The 25,907-nt window shown below is 52.7% G+C and overlaps 1 protein-coding gene across 2 annotated transcripts in view; it reads left to right on the top strand.

Annotated features, from left to right (window-relative positions):
- The window catches only part of MYO5B (myosin VB), a 339,036-nt gene that overhangs the window by 292,854 nt on the left and 20,275 nt on the right, over positions 1-25,907 (top strand). Inside the window, exons 23-32 of one of the 2 annotated variants that reach the window (XM_069568512.1) lie at positions 1,288-1,372; positions 2,600-2,748; positions 3,835-3,954; positions 5,773-5,913; positions 9,771-9,836; positions 11,511-11,753; positions 12,598-12,698; positions 19,175-19,252; positions 22,892-23,090; positions 24,555-24,648. In XM_069568512.1, the coding sequence (XP_069424613.1) occupies positions 1,288-1,372; positions 2,600-2,748; positions 3,835-3,954; positions 5,773-5,913; positions 9,771-9,836; positions 11,511-11,753; positions 12,598-12,698; positions 19,175-19,252; positions 22,892-23,090; positions 24,555-24,648 (1,276 nt within the window). The remainder of the gene's footprint in view (positions 1-1,287; positions 1,373-2,599; positions 2,749-3,834; positions 3,955-5,772; positions 5,914-9,770; positions 9,837-11,510; positions 11,754-12,597; positions 12,699-19,174; positions 19,253-22,891; positions 23,091-24,554; positions 24,649-25,907) is intronic. The other variant, XM_069568511.1, reaches the window with a different exon arrangement.

The raw sequence follows: 25,907 nt of genomic DNA, 5'->3' as shown, positions 1-25,907 counted from the left end.
AGCCTGCTCCTCCTGCCCATCGGTGCCATTCCTGGTGACCTTCTCCTCCTGACTGGCTTGGCGGTGGTGATTCTCAACAAGGGAGTCGTGCTGCCTTCTGAGTTCCTAAGGGGAGAACCACAGACCTTGCTCCTGGGCTCCAGACTTGTGGAAAGTCTCTCCTGACCCTGTCTACGTGATGCTGAGGGTGGGGGCAGCAGTTCTCTTAACTCACCTCTTGGTGTCTTGAGTTTACCTTTAAAGCCTGGAGGAAGGGAAAAGGGCATTGAAACATAGCCAGTTGAAACTACAACTTCTCCGAGGCTTCTGTCCTGTAGCCAGCATCCTTGGGGCCTCCTTTCTTGCTTTTACTTCCACAGGGGTCTAACAGACTTGAAAGGCTTGCATGTGGGTCCTCCAGGATCTGGGTGACCATCTCTCCCCCTGGATTCTGTGCTACCGTGTCCCAGGTAGCGATTCAGGAGGTCCCCATCTAGTCTCTGTGCACAGGCCAGTTATGACATGTTCTGTTACTGATCAAGGAAGGCATTCTGAGGCTCTTTCTACACAGGTTGGGAAGAATCCTCTCCCGAGGAGGTCATAAGATATAGCAAAGATAGCCAGAACTGATTTCTTGAACCAAAGGGAATGAGGTTGTTCATGGTGTCATTCAGCATAGTCTGCAGGGATGCTTGTCACTCAGACCAAAACCAGCCTGCCTTACGCTCATTTCTAAAAATCTTTTGCCACAGCTAGCACTTTGCATCACACTTAGTAAAGTAACAGCTTCATTGAATATAGTTCATACAGCATAGTTGAAAGTCTACAGCAAGTCTCTTTCCCTTCCCCAGCGTCTGGGCTGTGCTGGTCCAGGGAGACCAACATGGGCAAGGGGGAATAAAGATCAGAGATAGGTCTTCATTGTTAGCGTCAGGCTTTCCTGAGACTCAGATTGGAGAGCTCAGAATTTACCAAGACATGGAACTAAATGCAAGGAGGCCAGTTATCACCGTAAGTTCCTGCACACAGCATATGTGCTTGGTGTAAGCTTTTCAGGAGGCTTTTATGGGCATTGGAAAACCATAAGAAGCAGTGAACTCATCTGTCTTGTTTTAATGGGATTTTTCTTTCAGTGTACAATTTTTATCTCCAAATGAATGCTACTTTGGCTGATTCAGTTTTCTTAAGTTAAAAAAAAAAAAAAAAAGAACATTTAAACATAACCAGCTGAGGTTCAAACCCCACAGAAGGAGCCTTTCCTCAGCCCAGCATCACAGGCAAACATTTCTCCCTGCTGCTCTTTTTCAGCGAGTTGCAGACCTGGAACAAGAAAATGCGCTCTTGAAAGATGAGAAGGAGCAGCTTAACAACCAGATCCTGTGCCAGTCTAAAGGTAGGTGCCAAGTGCTGGATTTTTCATTTTGCATTGGAATTTCTTTTCTGCACTGACTTCCCCCAAAGATTTCCACCAGGCGTGCAGTTGGTCTGGATGCCACAGTGGGGAAAGGGTTCTAACAAAAGAGAGCTGAAAAAGAAGGGTGATCTTTAAGATCCCGCTGCCGAATTTAGTTTCAGCAGGTACCATGCAGTGAGATGCACACATAATAGACAATATGATGCCTGAGATCTGGGTCAGGGAGACCATGCGCTCCAAGAGTGACGATGCAGCGTGCTACTGCGTGACCTTGAGCGAGTCCCTCACTGACTGCAGTCCTGTTTCTTCATCTGCAAAATGGGCATAAGCCTGTGACATACTTAGGATGGTGCTTGACCTGTCGTGAGCCCTTAGGAACTGCCGTTATTGCTATTTTCAAGTTTAGCACCCACAGTACCTATTGTGGTTTCTTCTACCCAGTGGGTCACCTGTCAGTGTTTGCTGGAGAGGGGGTTGCGGGCCAGATCCCAGGGCCCCTCTCTGGAACATGTACGACCGGGGCTGCCGTCAGCTCCCGTGCTATGCCTGATCAAAGAGGAGCAGGGCGTGCAGACCCCGGTTCTCCCGTGATTCAGTGCGGCCTTCAGCAGGTGGCTCCCCTCCCGGCCCAGCTCCTCCTCTGGACTACGCGAGAGACCTGCCCAGCGTGGTCCTGTTGAAAACATTTAATAGTTCTAAATTCCCCTTTAAAAACTGTCTCTTTTCCACGGATTCGAATCGCAAGTGTGGGTGGGAGAAAAGCCCGTCCACGTTCCCTCCTACCCTTCCCTCCTTCCCCTAACATAACCTGCGGCCTTGTCTCCCGGAGCCTCCTTTAATCTCTCTGCACAACAGCCACCTGAGCGACCAGGAATAGGGAGGGCACGCTGGAAGACACCTGGGTTCTTCTGTTGCTGTGACAGCTGTCTCGAGGGAGGGGCAGGCACAGTAACCGAGGGAGCTGTGGTGTCTGTAGCGGCTTCTCTCCCTGGCCCCTGGGGGTGAGAGGGGCCTTCTCCCCTTCTGGAGACTGGAGCCGGGTCCACGCCGCCCTGGGCTCTGCTGTGGGGGAGGCTGTTGAATAAATTTGCCCAGTATCTGTGTCGTGACCTTTTAACCGGTGGTTAGTCACTTGTCTCCGAGTGAGCGGACGTGCGGGACAGCCACACTGAAGCGGCACTGTGGCTGCGGGCGCTTGCTTTCCAGATGAGTTTGCCCAGAACTCTGTCAAGGAAAACCTCATGATGAAGAAGGAGCTGGAGGAGGAGCGCTCCCGGTATCAGAACCTCGTGAAGGAGTATTCCCGGCTGGAGCAGAGATACGACAACCTTCGGGACGAGATGACCATCCTAAAGGCAAGGAGGGCAGTCCCAACGCCCACCCCCCAGCTCCATGCCCTTTTCCCCATGTGGCCGCCACCCCAGCACAGCTCTCTGCACGGCGATGCTCTGGATCGGTGCCCCCACTACCCACCCCCCCACCCCACCCTGAGAGTCCTCGCCCCACCTGTGGGTGGTTCTCACACAAGCAAGTGGCTGGGTGATGAGTCGTTCCCAAGGGCAGCTGCTTTTCCAGCTTTGGGGTCTTACGAAGATTTCAGGACCTGAAGGGAAATTCTGCCCGCATGAATGTATCTCCTTTCTTATTTCTGTTCTGGAAAAACCCCTGTGTGAGAGCGGGAAGGGTGTGGGGAGTGCACACTATGGGCAGGCCCGCGAGAGCCTGATGGTTTGTCCTAATCCTCAACGTGCATGTGAATACATGGGCGAATTTTCATATTTCAAGATTTGCCATTATTTTTTATCCCATGTAACTGTTCCCTCTCGAAATGCACAAACAAGATAAGTTAATTGCATAGAAACCAGGAAGAAAAGCTGAATAGGAACATATATAGAAATCTAAAATTTTCCTACCAAGATCACTTTTGACTCTCAAAGCCAAATCAGATGCAAAGGGGGGAAAAGTTATTTTTAAGTGAACAGTATAAAGTGGTAAGCTCTATTTCTAATATGCTTACTGTTTTGAAAAACCAAGATCAGTGGCACGCAGGTTGAAGCAGGAGCCGCGAGGGGCTGGAGTGAAGCGTTCTCTTCAAGAGGGAGTCTGACGACAGGACAGTGTGCACTTTGGGGTAATGGGGTTAAGGGTCGTTTCAGAAAAAATCCACCCAGGAGTTGGGGGTTTGCATTGAGGGAACGCAGTCCCGCTGTGGGGCTGTGTTCTCCTCGAGATGTCTTTCTGTTGCTTGGCTGGATGAATGGAAGACTGCAGGTGAAATTTCTTATTGGAACAGCTCAGCCATCACTCCAAGAATCAGTGGTACCTATTCTTATTGACAAAAGAGGCAGAAGTCTACTCTAGGGTCTATCGTTAACTTGAAGAATGATAGCTCTTATTAACATTAGTTCATTTTGAGTTTTCACGTTTCTCTCCCTGAACAGCAAACCCCAGGCCACCGGCGGAACCCGTCAAACCAAAGCAGCTTAGAATCTGACTCCAATTATCCATCCATCTCCACGTCTGAGGTCGGAGACACAGAGGACACCCTCCAGCAGGTGGAGGTGAGGAAGGCAGGCTCTCGGCTGGTCTCTCTGCCCTGGGGTGGGGTGGGGTTGGTGACCTGTGTGGAGCCCCCAAGGCGCTGTTCTGTTGCTGACAACCACAGTGCCTATGGCTCATTTCTGACAGCAGGGCTGGTTGGACTGTGGTGGACTTCTTGACTCTCTTTATCAGCTCTCTGGAGTTGATATTTACTGTGCAAGGCAATAAGTTATTGTTCCCACTCTACGTAAAGGAAAATCCCTGATTCCTCTTGCAAAGCTGAGGACCCGCTGCAGAGAGGTGACATAGCTGGAGGAGCTAAGTCATTAAAACAGATGTGAATTAGCATCCCCACTAACTGTCACGGTGCATATAGTCATATCAAGAGACACGCAAGAAAATTTTCCTTCCTGACTTAGCAGCTGGATGAAATTCAGAGAACAGCAGCAAATATTTCAAACCGCAGATATTTGCAGAATGACTGTATCTTTGTCAGTAATGGCCTCTTAGAGCCACTCGATGGTCTTTACAGACTGTGTGTAATTTTATCAAAGGTAGGTAGACACACGATTTTTCCTCTGGCGTTTGAAAAGCAGAAAATGACAAGCAGGTAAAACCTTATGTAGCACGTGCAGATAGATGTAGAAGAGATAAAAACAAATGTGACAAATGAAAAACAAAAAAAAACAAATGTACTTTGCGACGTCGCTGTGCCAGACACTGCTTCCAGATGCTAGAGAAACAGTAGGGACTGTCCCAGAGGAGGTCCCTGCCTGCATGAAGCTTGTCTGATGGAAAGCTAGACAGTAATCAGTTGATGGAAGATGCTGGCTTAAGTCCCTTCATTTTGCTTTGCAGTCTCCTCCTCTCTCAGAGGCTTTGGTCAGCCTGAACGCCAGATGCACCACCCAGGTGTTTCTTTGTGTGACAAGTTTACATGCAGACATAGGCACTTCCATCGGTGGATTTATGTTCTTTAAGGAAGCTGAGGCTAGGTCTTGGGACTGGCTGAGCAGTACACCCAGTGCTGGCTAAGCACGAAGCATTCATTAAGTGCTGGATGAACCAAGTTTCATTGTCCTATACGTACACATATATACTTTCTAAAACAACTTTTCATTTTGTATTGGGGTGTAGCCGATTAACAGTGTGATAGTTTCAGCGTAACAGCCAAGGGAATCAGCCATAAGTATACATGTTTCCATTCCCCCCTTTTAAACATCTACGTGGATATGCTTGTGCAGATATCTGCGTTTGCCACCTCCACACTTGACAAACTCTTGAGGACAAACCCAGGCATGAATCTTAAGGAAGAAACCTACTGGGAATTGGTGATGTGTAGCCTGTTGGATAAGTGGGTTGCCTGGCAGGACAAGTGTTGGTTTTGTTTTGAGGTGCAGTTGTGTGGCGTTTGACAGCCCATTTATAGTCATTAGCAACCACACTGGTCCTTCATCAGGACGCATTACATCCTAGGTTTTACAGTGTCTCTGGTTTGAGACTCTTCTCTAGAAATGAGCTCTTTTAACTTCCAAAGAAAGTGGCTGCGTCTTTATCCCTCTGTTCCTGGATTGTATGATCAGTCATCTTAAGTGTCTCACACGGGAACAATACAGGTGACGGAGACGCAGATGTTATCCAGGCAGAGAGTGAGCCTGGAGGACCAACTTTAATATGAGAATGCCACATGGATGGCGTTGGCTTTGTCTCAGAAGTCTGGATTGGTGACGTCTGGGAGGGAGACGGAGGACAGACAGCTGACATGAGGGTGCCGTGTGTTCCCTAAGGCATCCGTGCTATTAAAACCTTCTCTTCCTGCTTCCTGTCTTCCCCGGAAGGAAATTGGCCTGGAGAAGGCAGCCATGGACATGACTGTCTTCCTGAAGCTGCAGAAGAGGGTGCGGGAGCTGGAGCAGGAGAGGAAGAAGCTGCAGGTGCAGCTGGAGAAGAAAGAACAGCAGGACGGCAAGGGAGTCCCGGTGCGTGAAGGGGCTGCCAGCCTGCAGGGCCACGCTCCCAGGGTGCTGGCCTCAAAATGACCCTGCTCACTCCTGCCAGGGCACATGGGCCAAGTGTGACCCTGCAGGGTCGTGCTGGGCCTGGGTGTCAGGGAAGCGCTTCATCTCGTGTTGGTGACCTATTGAGTCTTCTCTGCCAGTGCCCACATCACCCCGGTCGGACAGGAGTCCGCTTCCCCAATAACCCCAGGGCAGAGAATTTCCACTAGTGAAGTCAGCGGGGAACCTGTATCATTATCACCCCCTTGCAAAGAGAACCAGGGTATGATTAGAGTATAAATACAGGTGACCCTTGAACAACTCGTGTTAGAGGCGCCCAACCCTTTGCACAGTTGAAAATTCACCCTTGACTCTAGTCAGCCGCGGTTCTACATCTGAGGAGTCAACCAATCGCAGATTGTGTCCTGCTGCAGAATTTACCATTGAGAAACATGCAAAATTAAGCAGACTCACACAGTACAAACCCGGGATGGTTCAAGGGTCGACTGTGTAGGCAAAAGTCAAATCTGAGAAAATCGATGGCCTTGAATCCAGTGTGGGCTTGAGTTTAACCCCACTGCGTCAGGAGCAGGGCCAGTTTGCAGACAGTCACCCTTCTTGCGTAGGACTGTACCTTCGTCTCAATCTAAGTTATCATCCGTATCTGGGGTCTTGAAAAGATATGTCTTGAAACCTTAGTATCTCCTGATGTATGGCTCCATGTATGGACCTACTGGGCACCTATGCAGCGCTCAGCATTTTGCTGGTGTCAGACTCATTGTACATGTTGAATGTTTATTAAATCAGGGAACTTCAAACAAAAGAGAAATTCACAGATTGACTAGATTGTAAATTCAAGGGATGTGTAATCTAGTTCAGGAAGACCAGATATAATACAGATGAAAAATAAAAAATGCCATTGGTGGTATTTTTAATAAGTGCCAGGTTGAGTACAGACAGGTTGGTGCTGTAGGAATAGAGAGTCCACTGCCATTAGCAGTGATGCTGAGGAAAGCGCCACTTGCTGTAAGGACCACTTCTGATGGGCTTCGAGGCCATTCTGGACAAGGATCATATCATTAGCTGACCTCATAGTGGGTTTGTGGGAGGCCTTGGGTCTGTTCTCAGGCCCTCATTGTCCATTGTGGGGTTTGACTCCCTCCCTGCATCCTCAGCCCCACCCCGATCCTACCCCATCCGACCCCCTTTCTAATCAAGCGTGACACAGATGCTGATCTGTGTTGCTGGTAAATTCCTGGGCTTTTTCCTGAGCAGGAAGTGGGGAGGTAAATCTTGCTGATGGATTTAAATCTCTCAGGTGGATTAGATGCAGAATGGAGAGTGAAAGGATTCGGTTTATAAATGACTCATTCAATTAGGAGAGAAGCTGCCCTGACGGGCGCGCACGAATCAAATAGATGAAAAGCTCACAGACATCAAACCAGGCCTGACCTGGAAGTTCCTGGCCGCTCGGCTGCCCCTGCAGGCTCACCCTGCAGGCTCCCCACCACAGGGCTGTCAGATAACTTCAGAATCTTGGCTTTCAGACTTCTGCTTGTGTTGACACCAGATAAAGCGGGTATGGTGGTGGTGGTGATTTAGTTGCTCAGTCGTGTCCAACTCTTTGCAACCCTGTGGACTGTAACCACCCAGGCTCCTCTGTCCATGAAATCTCCCAGGCAAGGACTCTTTGCAACCCCATGGACTGTAACCACCCAGGCTTCTGTGTCCATGGAATTTCCTAGGCAAGAATACTGGAGAGGGTGGCCATTCCTTTCTCCAGGGGATCTTCCTGACCCAGGGATCCAACCTGATCTCCTGCATTGCAGGCAGACTCTTAACCCTCTGAGCCACCAGGTAGGCTCAAAAAGGATATATCTCTCCTTAAAAAATAATCACTGAGCAAGAGTTAGAACCACAGATTTAGCTCAGAGCCCTGGAATGTGCATGGAGGATCTCTGCTTAAGAAGAATGGCCTTGTTTCTGCCAGAATTCAGTAAAGAAGGCAGAAGTAGGGAGGGGAGAGTATGGGATCTCTCTGCAGAAACCCTGAAACTGAACTTTCTGAGAGCATGTTCTGGGATCTGCCCTTGGTCCCAGGAGGAATTCTGAGCCACCTGGGTCTTTATTCTGGAGCAGTATGGCCCTGGGCTCAGCTCCAGAGAGAGGCCAGGCTCTGGATGTGGAATGACAGGGAAGACAGTAGGGAGTCTATCAGCGTGGGTGTGACTGAGCCTGCCGTGGTGGGGACCCTCTAAGACAGCCAGTCGGTGTGTCTGACTTCCCATCCCCCCTGCTCCTTCTCCTCTGACCTGGCTACCATGGGTTTCCAGTGGGCGGTCCATGTAGAAACGTAACTGCCAATCCACCTTAATACAGCGCTTCAGGTTTTGCATAGATGATCTCCATTTTCTAAGAACCTGATGCTCTCAATGTGGGGCAAACCCCTGCTGCGTGAGGACGCCAGCGCAGGCCTCTCCCCAGGGCAGCAGGTCACAAGCTGGCCCTGCGTGGTCACAGCCCCACCCCTGGGGATGCTGGGAGGAGAAGCAGAGGCTGGGACCCTGGAGAGCTGCTTTCCCACGTCACAGGCTGGAAACCGTGGAGCCAGTGTCACCGTCCTTGACCTCAAAGGGGCTGCAGGAGGGGCTCAGATCCAGCCCCTTCCTCTCGGCCTGGGACACACCCCCTCTATCGCCAGCGGGACTTCAGGCTGCCAGCACTATGGATAATTAAGCGCTGTCAGGTTCTAACCCCCTAAACCTCTCTCATTCATGGACTGTCACCCACTACTTGAGATCACCCCAAGCAGTTAACCCTTTATAGAGGTTTATCTACCCCTTCTCAGTGGACAAGTCAAGTCCAAGAGCTGCCAGACAATTCCGAGTCATTGGCTCAGCTGAGTCCTAATGGGCGAGTATTCCTGTGGTTGTTATCGAAAATCCCAGGGGTGCAGCTGTGATGTCAGACCGCATCCACAGTGCTCTGTAGTGGGCCACCTGGTCCACTGCCTGTTGGAGGTTCTTATAAGGACCTGGAGGAAGCAGACCTCTCTACAAGGTGCTCAGAGTAACTTGGTTGGAAAACAGACGGTTCGTGTGTACAGACATCCCCCAGAAAACCGAAGAGGAGCTCGTCAACCTCATAATAAGTACAGAATTATGTTAACCTTCTTAGTAAGCACACAAGTGTGATGGTATTAGTTTTGTAGAGCTGCTCAAACAAAGGACCACAAAGTAGATGGCTGAAAACAATATGAATTTATTCCCTCATGGCTCTGAGACCAGAAGTCAAAAAGTCAGAGCAGTGCTCTCCTAAGGGCTCTTGGGAGATGACCCCAGTCTCTGCCTCCATCTTCAGGTCACGTGGTACTCTTCCCTGTGTGGATATCTTTTCTCCTCCTTATAAGGACCCCAGTCATATCCAACTAGGGACCATCCTAATGACCTCATCTTGACCTGCTCATATCTGCAAGGGTCTGTTTCCAAAGGGGGTGACATTCACAGGCACCAGGGGTTATAGGACCTCACTGTATCTTTTTAGCGGACATGGTTCAACCCATAACAGTATGATTTGTATTCAACCTGTAGGTACTCATGAAGACCATGTGAACAAAGTTATGTAGGGGATGTGGGCAGGCAGGGAGGGGTTATTTATGGAGAGCTCTGTGGTGGCCTAAGGTAGGGAGCTGCACTTTGGAGGCAGAAAGGAGGTGGACACATGGAGTGTGCTGGGTTCACGAGGAAGGGTCAAGCCCCTCCTGACTGTGGAGGGAGGTCCTCCTGGGGAGCAGCCAGCCTGTGGCCCGTGCTCACCTCTCTGCCTCATTATCCACACAGGCGGAACAACCAAGCAATGACTCAGATTTGGACCCGGATGCAGATCTAGCCTACAACAGTCTGAAGGTAAGATTCTTGGAAGACAAGCTTCCTTGAACCTCCCCCCTGCAGAGGCCCGGTGATGGCCCTGGGTGGCAGCAAAGCCTCCTGAGCTCCCGTCTGCTCTAAGTGGGGCTGACAGCACATAATTTCCTCTTCCTGCATTTGTTTCTTCATCTTCGAAATGAAGGAAAATTTCTATGGTGGCTCAGATGGCAAAGAATCCGCCTGCCATGCAGGTGCCCTGGGTTCTATCCCTGGGTCAGGAAGATCCCCTGGAGAAGGGAATGGCTACCCCTCCAGTATTCTTGCCTGGAGAAAATCCCATGAATAAGAGGAGCCTGGCAGGGTTGCAGAGAGTCAGACACGACTGAGTGACTAACAGACGTCCTCCATGAAACTATTTATGCTAATAGGAAATTTTCCCTCTATACAACACCCCCGGCCCAAAATTTGTCAGTTTTCCACACCAAACAATTCTTCAGTTCTCTGTGGACACCAGTTAGGTGTCCTTCAATTAAATTCAGTTCTGTAAATTCAGTTCTGGTACAAACTACTGAGAATTAACAGAGAAATGCCCATGTGGGTAGTGGAGTGGTGGGAAGGACCTTGTACCAGCCTCGGAACTCACCTTCTCTGCTCCACGCTGTCTCCTCATTCATTAAGGAAAGGGGTTATGCCCAGTGATCTCCCAGCTCCGTGATCCTATGGCTCTGTAACAAGTTTGCAGCCAATACCCACTTATCCATGTTCTTGGTTTTCTCTGGGAAACTTTGAATTCCATGTATTCCAGGACCCTGTCAGCAATTTATATAAAATTATCATACCTTAAATTGCCTGACTTCATCTTAAACACAAAGTAAATATTTTGCCTTGAAATTTTAAATACATTCCAAAATTGAGTTTCATTGGTATTCATGTGTCTGCACGTAGGCAGTTTTTTTCTCTGCTAGCACTGGCAGTTGGTAGCTTTCTGTACGACTAAAACAATGTTCTTGGTCTGTTTTCCAAAACACCAGTCCATGTGATGCTCCTTAGAAGATAGGGCAGAGAGCCCTCTCTAGACAAATAAATTTAGGACATTGTGGTTTAGTCCCTAAGTCGTGTCTGACTCTCATGATCCCCATGGACTGTAGCCCACCAGGCTCCTCTGTCCACTGGATTTCCCAGACAAGAATACTGGAGTGGGTTGCTGTTTCCTTCTCCAGGGGATCTTCCAGATCCAGGGATCGAACCCGACTCTCCTGCATCACAGGCAGATTCAGGGTTAGGATATCCAGCATTTTATATCCTCTTTTGTAAAGTCAAATATATTAACATATTAGGGTTCCAGGAAGTCCTGTGTTAACATGTAGAAACTTTAACCCAGTGCTTCCACAAGGAAAGATTTGGTAGCTGGATGCATCTACAGATATGAATCCTGCTGAATCACTTGGAGGAATGCAACCCTAGTAGGAATAATGTGTCGGATCCTTAGTACTGATAACTTTGGGTTGTGGGTTTAAGTCCAGGCCCCGACTTTGACCTCTTGCTGACATAGTCAGAACCTCTCTGTGGCCTGCCATTAAAATGGGAAGATTGGTCTTAGCTTCCCAGGCGGGCGAGACAGGTGATTAAGGAAAGTGGTGGAGGAGGAAGCCCTCCTGGGAAGGGTGCCCTGACCCCAGGGAGTGACGAGGGTGTCCTTGGGCCGCCTCCCAGAGGCAGGAGCTGGAGTCAGAGAACAAGAAGCTGAAGAATGAGCTGAACGAGCTGAGGAAAGCCGTGGCTGACCAAGCCTCGGAGCACAGCCCGGCTGCCGCTGGCACCCCCGACAGCTACAGCCTCCTGCTGAACCAGCTCAGGTTGGCCAACGAGGAGCTGGAGGTGCGCAAGGAGGAGGTTCTCATCCTGCGGACCCAGATCGTGAGCGCCGACCAGCGCCGCCTGGCGGGCAAGGGCTCGGTGAGGAGGGGCCCGCGGGCCGGTGCGGGGAGAGGTGCTTTCCTTAGGTGTCTTCACCCGGGAGGGTCTTCAACCTACAAGACCAGAGTCTTTTGCTCTAGAGTCGCCTCTCAAAGTAGAGCAAGCTACCTGCTGTCCTCCCAGCATGACTTCACAGGAGACTTTGCTTGAAGCTTCTAGAATCTTCTGAAGTTACTCGATAGGAGCACGTTCAGAAGGAACGAGGCACAGAATCAGAGCGCACCTGGGCCACAGCCTGAGCAGCTCCCCTTGGCCTGCTTTTTCACCTTAGGTCTTGTCCTTTGTTACTTACTTTGTTACCTAGGTGGAGAAAGTCTTTCCTCTCTCTCTTAGCCTCCCAGGGTGACAAGTCGAACGCAGCATTTGTCCCTAATGTGTCCGCCTCCTGCACAGATTGAGGAGCAGGAATGGAGGGGCCAGGGAACCCCTGGGCTGCTCTGGGCATGGGCCTAGGGTGTGATGGGGCAGGTGTGTGAGCAGCATTATTTGTGGGGGATGCCACACCGAGACAGACTTCAGCTGTGTCCACTGCGTTTGGGGAGCTTTCTCCTCCAGGGACATATAGCCTCTCTCCACCCCATTGTACCAGCCCCCCTTCTCTGCACTCACTGTCTTTCACAGCCAGGCCTTATTGCTCCCTGACTCTCCCCATGTGATTCTAAAATCCCATTCCTGCCAGGGATTAACTCCTGTTATCTGAAGTCTTCCTGGGCCTTCATCTTTTCCCAGAGGCTCATTTTTTTCCACCTCTGTGTATGAAGTCATTTCATGACAATTATTCGTATAACCAGAGTTCTTTCTTTCTTCATCGGGGATCTCCTAGGAGCCAAACATCAATGCCCGAACCAGTTGGCCGAACAGTGAGAAGCACGTGGATCAGGAAGATGCCATCGAGGCCTACCACGGGGTCTGCCAGACTAACAGGTAAGCCCCAGCTCTGACCAGGCAGGGGCCCTGCCCAGCATGGCACGTGAGGCCCCTCCTCAGGTACTGACTGTGTGCTCGGTATTGGTTATTATAGGAGATAACTGGGGAGGAGCGGAGTCGGTGAGTCCCATGAGCTGAAGTAGCCCACTGTTAGCAAGACTCCAGTGAACACCCCTGGAGCATCTAGAACCCAGATCCTCTGAGAAGCCCTGGGGAAGGGAGCTTCCCCAGGGAGGCTCGACAGGAGCAGAAGGAAGCCTAACCGGGAGTGACTTCTCTTATAGAAACGGGAGCAGGCGTCAAGTGAGCCCGCCTGAGTGGTAGCAGGGAGCCTGCTGCAGCTGCTTGCTGCCCAACTACCGTCTTCACCAGCCCGGCTGGTGAACAAACGTGACGGTGGGCCCCGTTCCCTGTGATTTAAGACGTGGAACCCATGCCAGGCCCTGCAGAGGTTGGATGGGAGACTCTGACCACAGCCGGATTGGCTGAAATGAGATTTCCCGGGACTTCAGTGAACTGACCACCTTTGTTTCCCCTCAAGGATGAGCTACCCAGGATTAAGGCCAAAGAGAGTGGCCGAGACAGGCAGAGGACCCCGGGTGGAGCAGGGCCCTGACGGTAGCACACCCGAGCACATGAGAGGGTGCACGGGGGATCTGTCTGCTCACCGGCTCTTGAGTGACAGTGCTCAGCTTCCTTGTCTGATCTGGGGACAGTCGTAGCAGCCCACTGCACAGGGTGACTGGGGTTAGGCGAGTTCGTCCACGCATAGCTGAGTGATGCCTGCCTGTGAAAGTGCGCCGTTAGCACAGTGTCAGGGTACCCACTGTTAGTAGCTGTGCCTCCTTCTGCCTCTCTGGGCACTTGTGTCAACTTGGAACTGGCCCTTTCCCCTGGCCACCTTTCTCTCTCCCTGAATGTTTTTGATCAGTCATTAAGCATTTATTCAAAATTGCAGGAAGCAGAAGTTGCCAGCAGGGGGCCCTGGGAGTGCGTGGAGAACACCTTGGTAGGAAAGTCACTGAATGACGTGAGGACTTCCCAGGGCTTTGATTCCCAGTCTTCTCATCTGGCTCCTCTTTGGGGCCATGAGGAATCTGAGCAGCTCAGGCCACACAACAGGCCCGCAGATGAGTCAGGGTGGAAGGCGAAAGGCCTGATGCCCAGGCTGGGCTGCTTCCAGCCGACTGCATAGGCGATAAGAAGTTAAAGGTATTTTCGCAGGCCCCCAGGAGGAAACCATTTATTTCAAGAGAGCCATAATTCTTTTCCATAAAGGAAGGAAAGAAGAAAATGAAAGTGAATTTCTGCATGACAAGACTGCAGGCAAGATTTACTCATTTTAAATTATCTTGGGTGAAGATAAGAAATGAGATGAATAAGAAAAAGGAGCACAGATGACATTTTAAAAAATGTTTTTAAAAGAAGAAAACAAGGAGCTTGGTCCTGATGGTGGAGTGGGAATATCTTTCTGATCTCCCTTTTTATTCATCCAGATGGTTTGTCAGAGTCCCAAGTCAAGGTTTTCCCAGGGCATGCTTAATACCCTGGATTCATCTTTGCAGCAATGATAATGATGGTGATAAAATAAAAATAGCTTTTCTTATATCTTAAAATAATTCCGTACCCAGCAAGCCCAGGGTACAATGGGGAACTAATAGCCTGTGAAACCAAGTTAAGTACAGAAAGGAGCCGCTGCCTCCAGGAGGGGAAGCCAGAGGAACCGGTTCTCCAAGTGCCTGGGAGTGACCTCAGTGGGTTTGTCAATCCCAGCGGTCAGGGAGGACAGCAGTGGGCAGACGGGCAGGGCCGGAGGATTGGGATGTGATTGCCGGAACCCACCCAGCAAGCCCATCCTTTCCAGCAAAGGTGCTTTGAAGGCACAGTTGCTTTCGGTCTCCTACCATTTTCCTGTGATGGAGAGTGTTCTGGCTTAAATGTAAATTGTATTATGCAGGGACAGTTTTGGAGTTGGCATGGTTGGAAAATCTGTCCTCTCCCTAGAAAAACTTATGCTCGTAACACTGAATTTTTCTTAGGTTTCCAGAGAGACACACAGACACACACACACACACACCCAACCTGGTCACAGCCCCTCCAAAAGCACTGGTCCCCAAGTTCAGAACTTTTTCACTTGCTATCTTTCATAGTCTGTAGAGTTACTTTTCTGATCTTTGCCAATTGTGTCTTTTGTCCTCAAATGTAGGTCGAAAAGCCAGTGTTGAGAACCTGCTCTGAGAAAAGCTGCAGGAATAGGCATAGCACGTCTGTCTCCAGATGCTCTCTCATTTCACATCTGGGGACTCAGAGAAAACCAGCATCGTTATCAGCATTTTATAAATGGCAGAACTAGAGTAAAGAGAGGGCTGGTCCATGCCCCAGAGATGGGCTGTCACAGACAGGCTGGTGTTTGGAGAGACTGTCTTTTCAGAGCTGCCTGGAGCCAAGTCCATCAGGGAGAGATGGGTCAGAGGGCTGGGAGACAGAGCTTCCTGCTGCTCTGAAGCTGGCTTCTCCTCTGGGCATTCGAGGTGGGGGGCGGGGCGGGGCGGGGCGCAGAGCTGCAGGGGGCAGGGGTGTGGCCAGGGCTCAGACCTGGCTCCAGGAACCGGTTCCCTTAGTTGCTGGCCAGTTCCACCCACACCTTGCCAAGGTGGTGGACTCAGGGTGCATTCTTGGACCCTTCCTCAGGTCCCAGGAAACCTCCTCGTAGGCCCCCTCCACCCAGCAGGTGCTGAGAAATGACTGGAGCCCTGGGCATGAGAGCAGCTTTGCCATTGCCACCTGGGCTTGGGCAGCTGAGGGGTAGGGGGGAGTTGTCACCCACTAAGGGGTCTGTGCAGGAGAGTGGAGACCTTGTCCCACCAGGGAGGGGTTTGTGCAGCCGCCTTGGGGCGGGGTGGGGCCTTGGAGTTAGGGTTCCTTTGGCCTGGAGCCCCAGCAGCTGCAAGCTCTCCTGTTGGGCAGAAGGGGAACTTGATTATGCTCACAGACCCAGCTCGGCTGCTCCTGGCTGGAAGCTCTCAGCGTTTTCCCTGATGTTCCCCAAATGCTCTCGGCCCTCAGCCACCAGCACAGTTTGCTATGATTCCACGGCAAACAATACCTGTCCACAAGGAGTTCGCTGCTGCATGGCCAGGCCTGTCTGCGGTCTCAACATCCCTCTCACTTCTGGTGTTGGGGAGCCATCTCCCATTTCTCAGAGGTCCCAGAATCTCCTGGGCAGTGGGGTAGAAGGTCTGGGTGGGAACTAAAGACGGAGCACAAAGCAGTCTTTGTAGAATTGGGACACCGACTGTCTCGGAGCTGGCAGGAACCGCACCTGTTCTGTTCATAGGACAGCAGGCTCTTACACTGGACCAAGGGCTGGTGGTCAGGTCCTGGTTCCCACAGTCTCCACAGAGGCAAAGTCATATTATCCCAGGCCTTTCCTGGTGCACGACTTTACGGTTTTAGGTTGTGTAATTATAGATCTAGAAGAAACTTCCCAGATAACTCAGCTGAGCACTTTCACTTTACACCTGAAGAAACAGGCTCGGGCGTGTGGGTGGTTAGCCCAGGTAGGAGCTTGTTAGCCAAGGGGAGTGGCTGCCATGTCTTGCCACCTCCCGTGTTCGGGCACTCTGCCTGCCTCTTACTCGTGTGTGTGTGTGTGGCCTCTTTGGGAACAAGGCTCAGCACAGTGAGACATATGAATATCAGTTCAGTTCAGTCGCTCAATCGTGTCCAACTCTTTGCGACCCTGTGGACTGCAGCACGCCAGGCCTCCCTGTCCATCACCAACTCCCAGAGCTTACTCAAACTCATGTCCATTGTGTTGGTGATGCCATCCAACCATCTCATCCTCTGTCGTCCACTTCTCCTCCCGCCTTCAATCTTGCCCAGCATCAGGAATACATAGGTTGATATTAAGTGACATCAAGGACTTATAACATTTAAGAAGTCAATTCTTGTGAGCTTGTTTGGGGTTTTCCTTCTTAAGCAACCAGGTGGCCTTCTCTCCCCAGCTCGTCACCCGTCCCTGCCCAGTGGTGTGGAAGGAGGGGAGGGAGACCCCTTCATGGGGAACAAAAAATAGGCCTGTAGCTGGTTGCTGCTGCTGCTGCTAAGTCGCTTCAGTCGTGTCCGACTCTGTGCGACCCCATAGACAGCAGCCTACCAGGCTCCCCCGTCCCTGGGATTCTCCAGGCAAGAACACTGGAGTGGGTTGCCATTTCCTTCTCCAGTGCATGAAAGTGAAAAGTGAAAGTGAAGTCCCTCAGTCGTGTCCGACTCTTAGCGACCTCATGGACTGCAGCCTACCAGGCTCCTCCGTCCATGGGATTTTCCAGGCAAGGATACTGGAGTGGGGTGCCATTGCCTTTTCTGGAGCTGGTTGAGAGGTTCTTCATTTACTCATGTGTCTGACTTCCGGAGCTCAGTGGGATGACTGGGCTGCATGGTTCTCTACTCCAGTCTTTCTGCCCCATGCCTGGCATGTTATAAGAACGAGGGATGCAACCTTCCTCACCGCAGGGATCAGCAGCACATGTGCTCCCCTCGAGAGGGGGTCTCCTGGGAGCTGCAGGGGTGAAGGGACCCTCTGAGGCCTGGCAGCCCCTCCTCAGGGTCTGCAGGACCCAGCCAGGAAAGGACCTGAGAGCAAGGCCAGGAGACCTTGGGTTCTAGCCTGGGTATCAGTGTCAGGCAGGTAGCCTCCCCCTTGTTGTGTCCGCCCGTGTGGAGATGAGATAGTCAGGGATCTCCAGGGGCCCCTTCAGAAACAAATCCTGGGCCCACCTCTGGGCCCGACCCCACGCCGGCCGTCACTGTGCCTGGAGTTCCTGCCAGTGACCTGCCCTCTGGGTTAAAGCCACTAACACAGCAGCCACCAAAAGGCCCATGTTCAGTATTAAGGGTTAACACCCGAGAAGGGGAAGGCCTACGCTGTTTACTGGCCCCCCTCACACAGCCCAGGCCACGTGTGGATGTGCAGGGGGAGTGAGACACACGTGTCAGCTGGGGAGGGGGCGGGGAGCTGGCACGATCTGGGGAAGCCAGGCCCGGGGAAAGGGCTGGGCCCTGAATCGGGGAGGTTCCAGGGCACACACCCAGCTGGTGGGAGGCAAGCGTGGGCAGGAAGCAGAGGCCACAGAGCCTGCCCATCATTAGTGCTCCCTCAGCTCGTTCCGGACACTGCAGAGTTGGGCCTGTGCTGGGTGTGACCAGCTATGCCCGGGAGGTGGCCCACGCAAGCCCTGCTGCAGCTAGGCCCTTCCTCATGAGGAGGAGCTGGGGGGTGCGGGGGAGATGTGACAGGTAGCTGCACACCCCAGACTTCACACACATCCTGACCGACGGGGCATCTGGCGGCTGACCATGGCCAGAAATGCTCTGGGAACGACTGTCATCTCCTGAGAGTTAGGTTGCTGGTCTTGACCGCAAGCAGAGTGGACACAGCTCCTGCTTCCTGCTTCCTGCCAGGGCTCTGCCTGCTGCCCGCCACCCAGTCCTGCGGGTGTTTGAGGGTCTCGTGCATGCCCTGGGCTGGGCAGGGCTGGGGAGTCCATGCTGGGGGAGTCTGTGACATGTGCCTCCCTTCTTGGAGCTGCCTGGCCGGCATTGAGAAAACACAGGGCACACAGAGAGGACAAAGAACTAGAAAGTCAGAAACATTGCCCTCCTGCTTTTCCAGCTGAGTAAACTGGAGCGATGCAGTCCAGTCCCAAGGTCAAGGGGAGAAAGTTCACTACTCACGATGCCGGTCGCAAAGTTGCTGTTAGCGGTTTCTTGATGCCAGACTGCAGGGAGGACAGGAGTTGAGATGAGTTAATACTTTCGTGCCCTTGAGAAGTGACAGGAAGGGGACGCACGCTGACACACAGGCAGGATAGGTCGTCTCCTCCCCAGTCCTTGTGGAGCCGGGGTCCCCATGGCTGTGGCCCTGTGGCTCCGTGGATCTGACACCCGGGAGGCCACCACCCCCGCCCCGCATAGTCAGCCCACGCTCATCGCCTGCACCGTCCACCCCGCGTGGGTCCTCTCCTCCCTGCCCTGTTGCCTGGCCTCCCCGACTCGAACTTGCTTTTCCTGGTCATTCTGGTAAAGGGAGGGGCGATGAGGGAGCCCCTGTGAATGCCTCCACCCAGCCTGTGCTGCTGCAGTTCACAGAGCCTTCGGAACAGGTCCACCCTCTTACTCTGCCTTCAGCAGTGGGTCTTCCGGCCTGGAGCAATCAGAGGCCTCACGGGAGGGCGCGGGAGCCCACTCTCAGCACAGTGACCGGAAGCTGGGAGGCTGGAGGGAGATGGTGTTTGCAGGAGCCCAGATGCTGGTGATGTGAGGGGTAGGAGGGGGACTGGGCATTCTGGAACCTTCCCTCCTGCCTTTCCAAGCCTGGCTGCCCTTGTTTCCCTTTCCCCGGCCCTCTACTGCCCTCTCTCTCTCTTCCCCGTCTACACTGGATGCCCTGTTTTTCTGTCCTTTATTTCTAGCAAGACTGAGGATTGGGGCTACTTGAATGAAGATGGAGAGCTCGGCTTGGCCTACCAAGGCCTAAAGCAAGTTGCCAGGTCAAACGTGTGTCTTTCTTCCTGTGTCTGCTATTCTGCCTGCCATGTCTATGCTTGATTATTTTTCAGCTGGAGGGGATGCAAGGGTACAGTTCACTGGAGCGGGGCAGGGCAGGGAGGAGTGTCGGAGGGAAGCCCCTTGCATCGCTGTCTGTCACATTGTGTGGAGGCTGCTTGTTTACCTCACAGACAATAGCTCTTAATGGCTTACCGGAACCTTGAAAACCACCCGGTCCAGCTCCCTCACTCTGTGGGTGAAGGAACAGAGAGGGTTAGTTAACCTGCTTAGCAGGCTCTCAGGTCTCTAGAATGGTGGAAATTTAATTCTGGGACTCCTGAGTCTGTGCTGCTTCCATGCTCCATTTTGACCATCCTGCGTGCAGATCAGCCTAGAGCCCCGGCTACATCTGTGCTGCTGGCCCAGCTCCGGGCAGCCTGCCCTCCAGCACACGTGATGGTCCCCATGGTGGTAACTGCTTGGAGCTCACTAGGGCTGAGTGGCCCGGCCCCAGTGTGCTGCGGTGTCAGCGGGTCTGACCTCATGCCTGTGGGGTGAGGACCCTGGGGCTTGCAGGGAGTGAGGAACTTGCTGCCTACAAGGAAGATCCGGAATGTGGACCTGGTTCCATTTGCTACCAGAGTCTGAATCCAGCCCTTTGGCCATCAGCCCTAAGCAGTCTAGCACAGATTAGACAAACCTAGACAGTGTAATTAAATAAGCAAAGACATCACTTTGCCAACAAAGGTCTGTGTTAGTCAAACCTATGGTTTTTCCAGTAGTTGTGTATGGATGTGAGAGTTGGACTATAAAGAAAGCTGAGCGCTGAAGAATTGATGCTTTTGAAGTGTGGTGTTGGAGAAGACTCTTGAGAGTCCCTTGGACAGCAAGGAGATCAAACCAGTCAATCCTATAGGAAATCAGTCCTGAATAGCCATTGGAAGGCCTGATGCTGAAGCTCCAATGTTTTGGCCACCTGACGTGAACAGCTGACTCATTGGAAAAGACCCTGATGCGGGGAAAAATTGAAGGCGGGAGGAGAAGGGGATGACAGAGGATGAGATGGTTGAATGGTATCACTGACTCGATGAACGTGAGTTTGAGCAAGCTTCAGGAGTTGGTGATGGACAGGGAGGCCTGGCACGCTGCAGTCCATGGGGTCGCAAAGAGTCAGACATGACTGAGTGACTGAACTGAGCTGATGTGAAAAGCCAACTCATTGGAAGAGACCCTGATTCTGGGAAAGACTGAAGGCAGGAGGAGAAGGGGGTGACAGAGGATGAGATGGTTGGATGGCATCACCGATTCAATGGACATGAATTTGGGCAAATTCCAGGAAATGGTGAGGGACAGGGAGGACAGAAGGTGCTGCAGGGCACCAGTTCACAAAGAGGCAGACATGACTCAGCAACAGAGCACCAACAGTAGCACAGCCCGCCCGTCATGTCCCGCTTCTGCGGCCAGCACATGGCTGCTCAGGGCTTTGGCACAGCGTCACACACCTGAGACTGCCAACAGCAGAGGGGGCGGAGGTCCTCAGGCTTGTTTCCCAGAAGAGAAAACAGGCTCAGCGAGGTGGGGTGAGGGCCATGCCGGCACCCTCGGCCTGATGCTGGCAGAGCTGGGCCAGGAACCTAGGGCCTCGAGCGCCGTCTTCCGAGTTCTGCCTGCCAAGGACATCTCCAAGGTCCTGGAGCAGCACCAAGAGCCTCTCTTATTGGCAAAAGAAAGTTCAGGTCGGCTGGCTCTCGCAGCCGTGTGTCTCCTGGCTATGGGTTCGAACTTGGCCCCACCTGTGAGCCACGTGACATCTGGCTCCATTTTCTCACTGGTAGAATGTGGATCAGAATCAGACCTTCCTTCTCAGGTTGTTGTCAGGAATAGATGCAGGGGACGCACTCTGTACACACACCTGGCGTGGAGGAAGCACGGAATAAATACTAGCTGCTGCTTGTATTATAACAGCTATTTTGGAGTAAGATCAAATTCCTGCCCCATCTAGATGTTTGCTTTATTTTGGTTTGGGAGCGGAAATTGGATGTGCTTTGATATGTAATGAATTTATTAATCAAGTGAAGAAGGCACAGCCCGATGATGCATCAGGACACCTGCCCAACCTGCCCTGGGACATGGCCTCAGACCTGTCTTGGGTTTAGTGGTCTCACCTGCCAGATGAGGTGGCCAGCCTGGGGCTGGGGCAGAGGTTCTCAGGCCTTGCACAGAACCCTGGAAGTAAGCTCACTCACAGCACAAAGTGGGAACTGATCGTTTGGGTAGAGTTCCTAGAACCCGAGCATTCTAGTCTATTTCTCTCATTAAGCTTGCTGGTGATTACTTTCAGTTTATCGTAAGCCAAGATGGGATGTTATCTAAATATTGTGTGTCCCCCTAAAAGTGCTGGCTTAATTGCCAAATTATTTTCCACAAAACCCTCATTATTGCTTTCCTTTGGTGATGAGTGAGTGACTCGGTCGTCCCTCCGTCATCCCTTTGTTCGTTTGTGTCACTTTGCTGAGCTGGCCCCCAGAGCCTAGCATTGCCCCTGATGCTGCTGTGGAGCTGACCAGACATGCGGCTCTGTCCACCTGGGACTTTACAGTGGAGACGTTCCCCTTTCTCTCGCTCCCTACCCCCTTGGGGCCGTTAGCACTTCCCAGACTGACCGCAGAAATAGCAGAATCATATGGTACTTCCAGTCATCGTCTTTATCTGCATCTCAGGAAGAGGATGGCCCCAGTTGGGAGGCGTTTGATGAAAGTTTCTTTAAATTGTTAAGCCTGGGAAGATAGCACCATAGTCACAAAATCAGTAATTAACCTCTTAATGAGGACGCTGCTTCAGAGCCTTCCTTAATTCCTGACCTTGCAGATGAAATGGGGGGTCTCCCAGAATTGTCCCAACTGTCTCCCAGAACTTCTCCCGCACCTTCCCCGGATCTTCTCTAGGTGTTTCTGCCACTTGTCATGACAGCGGTGGATCTTAAACCTCCCCCTGATCGTTTGCAACTAGTCTTAGCTTCTGTTTGGACTGTGGAAAAATGTGTATAAAAGGCCAGAGATGAAGTGGGCGGGGCGGGTGGGTGGTCATAATGGTTAGGTAAATAAAAAGAATTAAAAAAATAAAAATAAAAAGAGATCTAATACTTTGCCTTTCTCAAACTTGCAGAGAACCTTCTAAAGGGGAGATATGCAAGTAATACAGTTAGTTCCGTCTACCAGAGTTTGGTCTTAGCGAGGAGATTCTTGTGAACTTCGGGGCAGATATTGACGCTTTTATTGGAAAGATGCTCTAAGAAATGTATTTCTGCTGATCTCTTGACATGGAGACAGTCTCTCAACCCCAGACCAGCAGACTGTGCTCAAGAGTGAAGGATGAGGGGATGAGAGTGGTGGCGAGAAAGGCCTGCGGTCAGGGGTGCTGTGTTGGACCTTGATTCCCTGTCCTGCAAGAGGAAGGCTGGTCTGCTTGCCTGCCCAGCCCCACGGCCACGCTTCCCGCCCCCGCCCCGTGTCCATCCCCCGTGGGTCTCATGCAATTGCTGCTGCTACTGTGTCCCTGCTTGGCTGCTCCCCGTCGCGTGTCACTCTGGGGGCACAGACTCCAGCCCTGCCTGTCGTCTGTCCTCCTTCCTCCGGGTGCAGGTTGCTGGAGGCACAGCTGCAGGCCCAGAGCCGCGAGCACGAGGAGGAGGTGGACAATCTCAAGGCCCAGCTGGAGGCCCTGAAGGAGGAGATGGACAGGCAGCAGCAGACCTTCTGCCAGACCCTGCTGCTCTCCCCAGAGGCCCAGGTGGAGTTCGGCATCCAGCAGGAGATGTCCCAGCTCACCAATGAGAACCTGGTGAGTCCTCTCACCATGCAGGTCCCAGCTCTGGGAAGTCACATTCTCAAAGCAAAGGGGACCAGCAGTGGCCTTTCACCAGACAGACAACGTTCATGTCTTTGGCCCTATGGCAGGAACAGAGAGAGTCTAGAACTCCCCCGTCAGCAAGAATGCGGAGCTGTTTTGTCTGTCTGTTAACATGTAACTAGCCTCCTGAAAATTTAGCAGCCCTTCTGGAAGAGCTTCCAGGTCGTGCAGGTCAGGACCTGCAGGGCCCAATGAGGGCGGCTCAGCTCTGCTCCACTGTGGTTGGAGGAGGCCGGAGGATGCAAGGCCCCCGCAGTCCCAGGCCTGAGGCCTCGGTTCCCCTCCTGGGGTCTGCTCTCTGCTGTTTACATGGCAACTGACTTCCAAGAGGATGAGGGGGAGGCCTCTTAAGATCTAGTTCCAGAACTGGCCCAGAGTCACTTCTGCCACCTTCTGTGGACCAGGGCAGCTCTAGGCAGATTGAGTGGTGGGGGCAGACTTCCCCCTCTTGCTCGGAGGGGCAGTGGGGGGAGTGGTCGGTGGCCATCCTGGCAGACAGTCATCAAATGAGCGGTGACAAAGGCCAGAGAAATGAGTCTCTGTTCTCAGAGAGTTCAGGCAGGTGGTGGAAGCAAGATGAAAAAAAAGAAGAGGAGAAATAAGACGGTGTTTCCAAAAATCCGATTCTACATGGAAATAACAAATATTACAGAAAAGGGGTTGTGGGGGAGGCTTGAAATGAGGCAGGAGGTGTGAAAGAGATGTCGCCCCTGCCTATGGGCAGAGAGGAGGAGGAGAAGGAGGGAGGAGCCCGGATGTCTTCCAAGGCTCCACAGTTGCTTCGCTGTTGTGTCACAGAGCCCGTAATGGTCTCGGAGCTCCCTGCGGGGACAGGGTGACATTAATGCAGTGCTGGGTCCCAGGGGCTGATTCCCCACTGGGGCCTTGGCTGCTAGGAGTGTGGCAGCCCCTGAGGGGCCCCAGCCAAGGGCCTGTTTTGCTTCTGGGCCCCAGGTAACCTCGCTGGCCTTTGGGCTTGTCCAGCAGATGCCACTCCAAGGCACTCTGGTGCCTTCACCTGTCCATTCCCTCCCCAGGGCACTGCCCAGCCACATGGGGCCCCGGAGGCTGAGGGTCTCCTGGGTGTTGCCGTGACAACTGGAGGAGGCAAGGCCTAGAGGACTGAGGCTCAGGCAGGGTGCCAGGTGGCCTGAGCAGGGAGGAGACTGCCATCTGGACTGAGAGAATGCTCTGACCCATCCCCTGCTTTGTGGGTCCAGACCGGGAAGCAGCGGGGGTGGGAGGTGGGGGAATTCCTACTGGAGCCAGGGCCTGGCCTCCTCATTGGCGGCCTGGCTCTCCAGGTGCCAGGACCACCACCCCTGCCCCGCTCTGCCCCACCCTCCAGGGCGGGATTAGATGTGTTCTAATCACACTGCTTTCTTCTGCTTTTAGGACCTTAAAGAGTTAGTTGAGAAGCTGGAGAAGAACGAGAGGAAGCTCAAAAAGCAACTGAAGATTTACATGAAGAAGGTCCAGGACCTGGAAGGTAGGGTGTGAGTACGGTGTGAGTAGGTGTGTGTGTGTGTCGTGAGGCACCAGTGTGCTCAGCCCCGCTCAGGGAGGGGCCTGCCTGCCCCGCCCCAGACAAGTCACTTGCTCTACTTGCTGCTGCCCCCGCCCAGGGCAGGCACAAGACAGACTCGCGGAGACCGCAGGAGCTCACCCAGTCTCATTTTGCTGGAATCTTCACCCACAAACACAAACTTAGCAAGTGTTTGGGTGCTGACTCCAAGCTGTGCAGAAAGGGGACGTTGCCTCATGGACCTGCCTTCGAAGGGTTACAGCTGGAAGGCAAAACTTTCTAGTTCAAAAGATCGCTCCGTAACATGAAGCCAGAAATCACGGGGCCCCCCTCCGTGCTCTAGTAGTCAGGGAGCGAGGCCAGTTCCCTGGGTAAATGTCCCACCTGGCATTTGGCCCAGAGAAGTCAGGGAGAGACTTCAGTGGATCTTCCAGAAACACCCAGAATGTTCTTTCTCTGACTCCCTGCTGTAGGTCTGATCATATCATTCTCCACCCCTCTTTGCACATCCCGCCTTCCTGGGAACCCTCCTCTGGTCCCCTCACCACCTGGGATGCAACCCCCCTTCCACTCCTTCCACCTGAGCTCAGGAGTCACGTGCTCGGGGTCCAGTCCCCTCGTTCACTCCTAACACCACGTGCCTACCAGGCACGTTCCCATCACAGGGGTCAGTTTGTTTAATCACCCGCTGACGTCCACCTGCTGCTCTTAGATGAAGCCCTAGGAAGGCAGGACCGTGTCTTGTTCAGCTTTGAGCTGTCGCCCCTCATACCCCACGTGCCCCTCCCCGTCTTTGGATTTCTCTTTTCTGTTCCTAGACTTCTCAGTCTCCCGGTCACTCTGACATTTTCTTCTCTCCCTTCCTCCTCCTTCCCTTCACCCTCCCTCTCCCCTTCCGATTCCCTCCTCCCCTCCCGCCTTTCTCATCACTGGGAGAAGTGGGGAGAAGCAGCCCCCCAGCAGAACGGTTGTACATCCCACGCCTGCATCCTTCCCACGTTCTCTCTGGTCCACAGCCCACCCTCTGCCGTTCTGGGTGTTTCCCGGCCCCTCTCCTGAGTGGATCCGGTGCCCAGTGCTCAGGTCTCCTTGTCACACGTGTGACCCAGACTAGGGCAGACCATGTACGGAGTGTGGGAGCCCAGCCAACCCAGAACCCTGGGGCCCAGACCCCGGCCCAAACCCTGCCCACCCAAGATGCCCGGCCCCTGGGCCTGAGCCTG

The sequence above is a fragment of the Ovis canadensis genome, chromosome 23 (assembly GCF_042477335.2).
Source record: "Ovis canadensis isolate MfBH-ARS-UI-01 breed Bighorn chromosome 23, ARS-UI_OviCan_v2, whole genome shotgun sequence".
NCBI lineage: Eukaryota > Metazoa > Chordata > Mammalia > Artiodactyla > Bovidae > Ovis > Ovis canadensis.
This window is presented reverse-complemented; position numbering and strand designations above follow the sequence as displayed.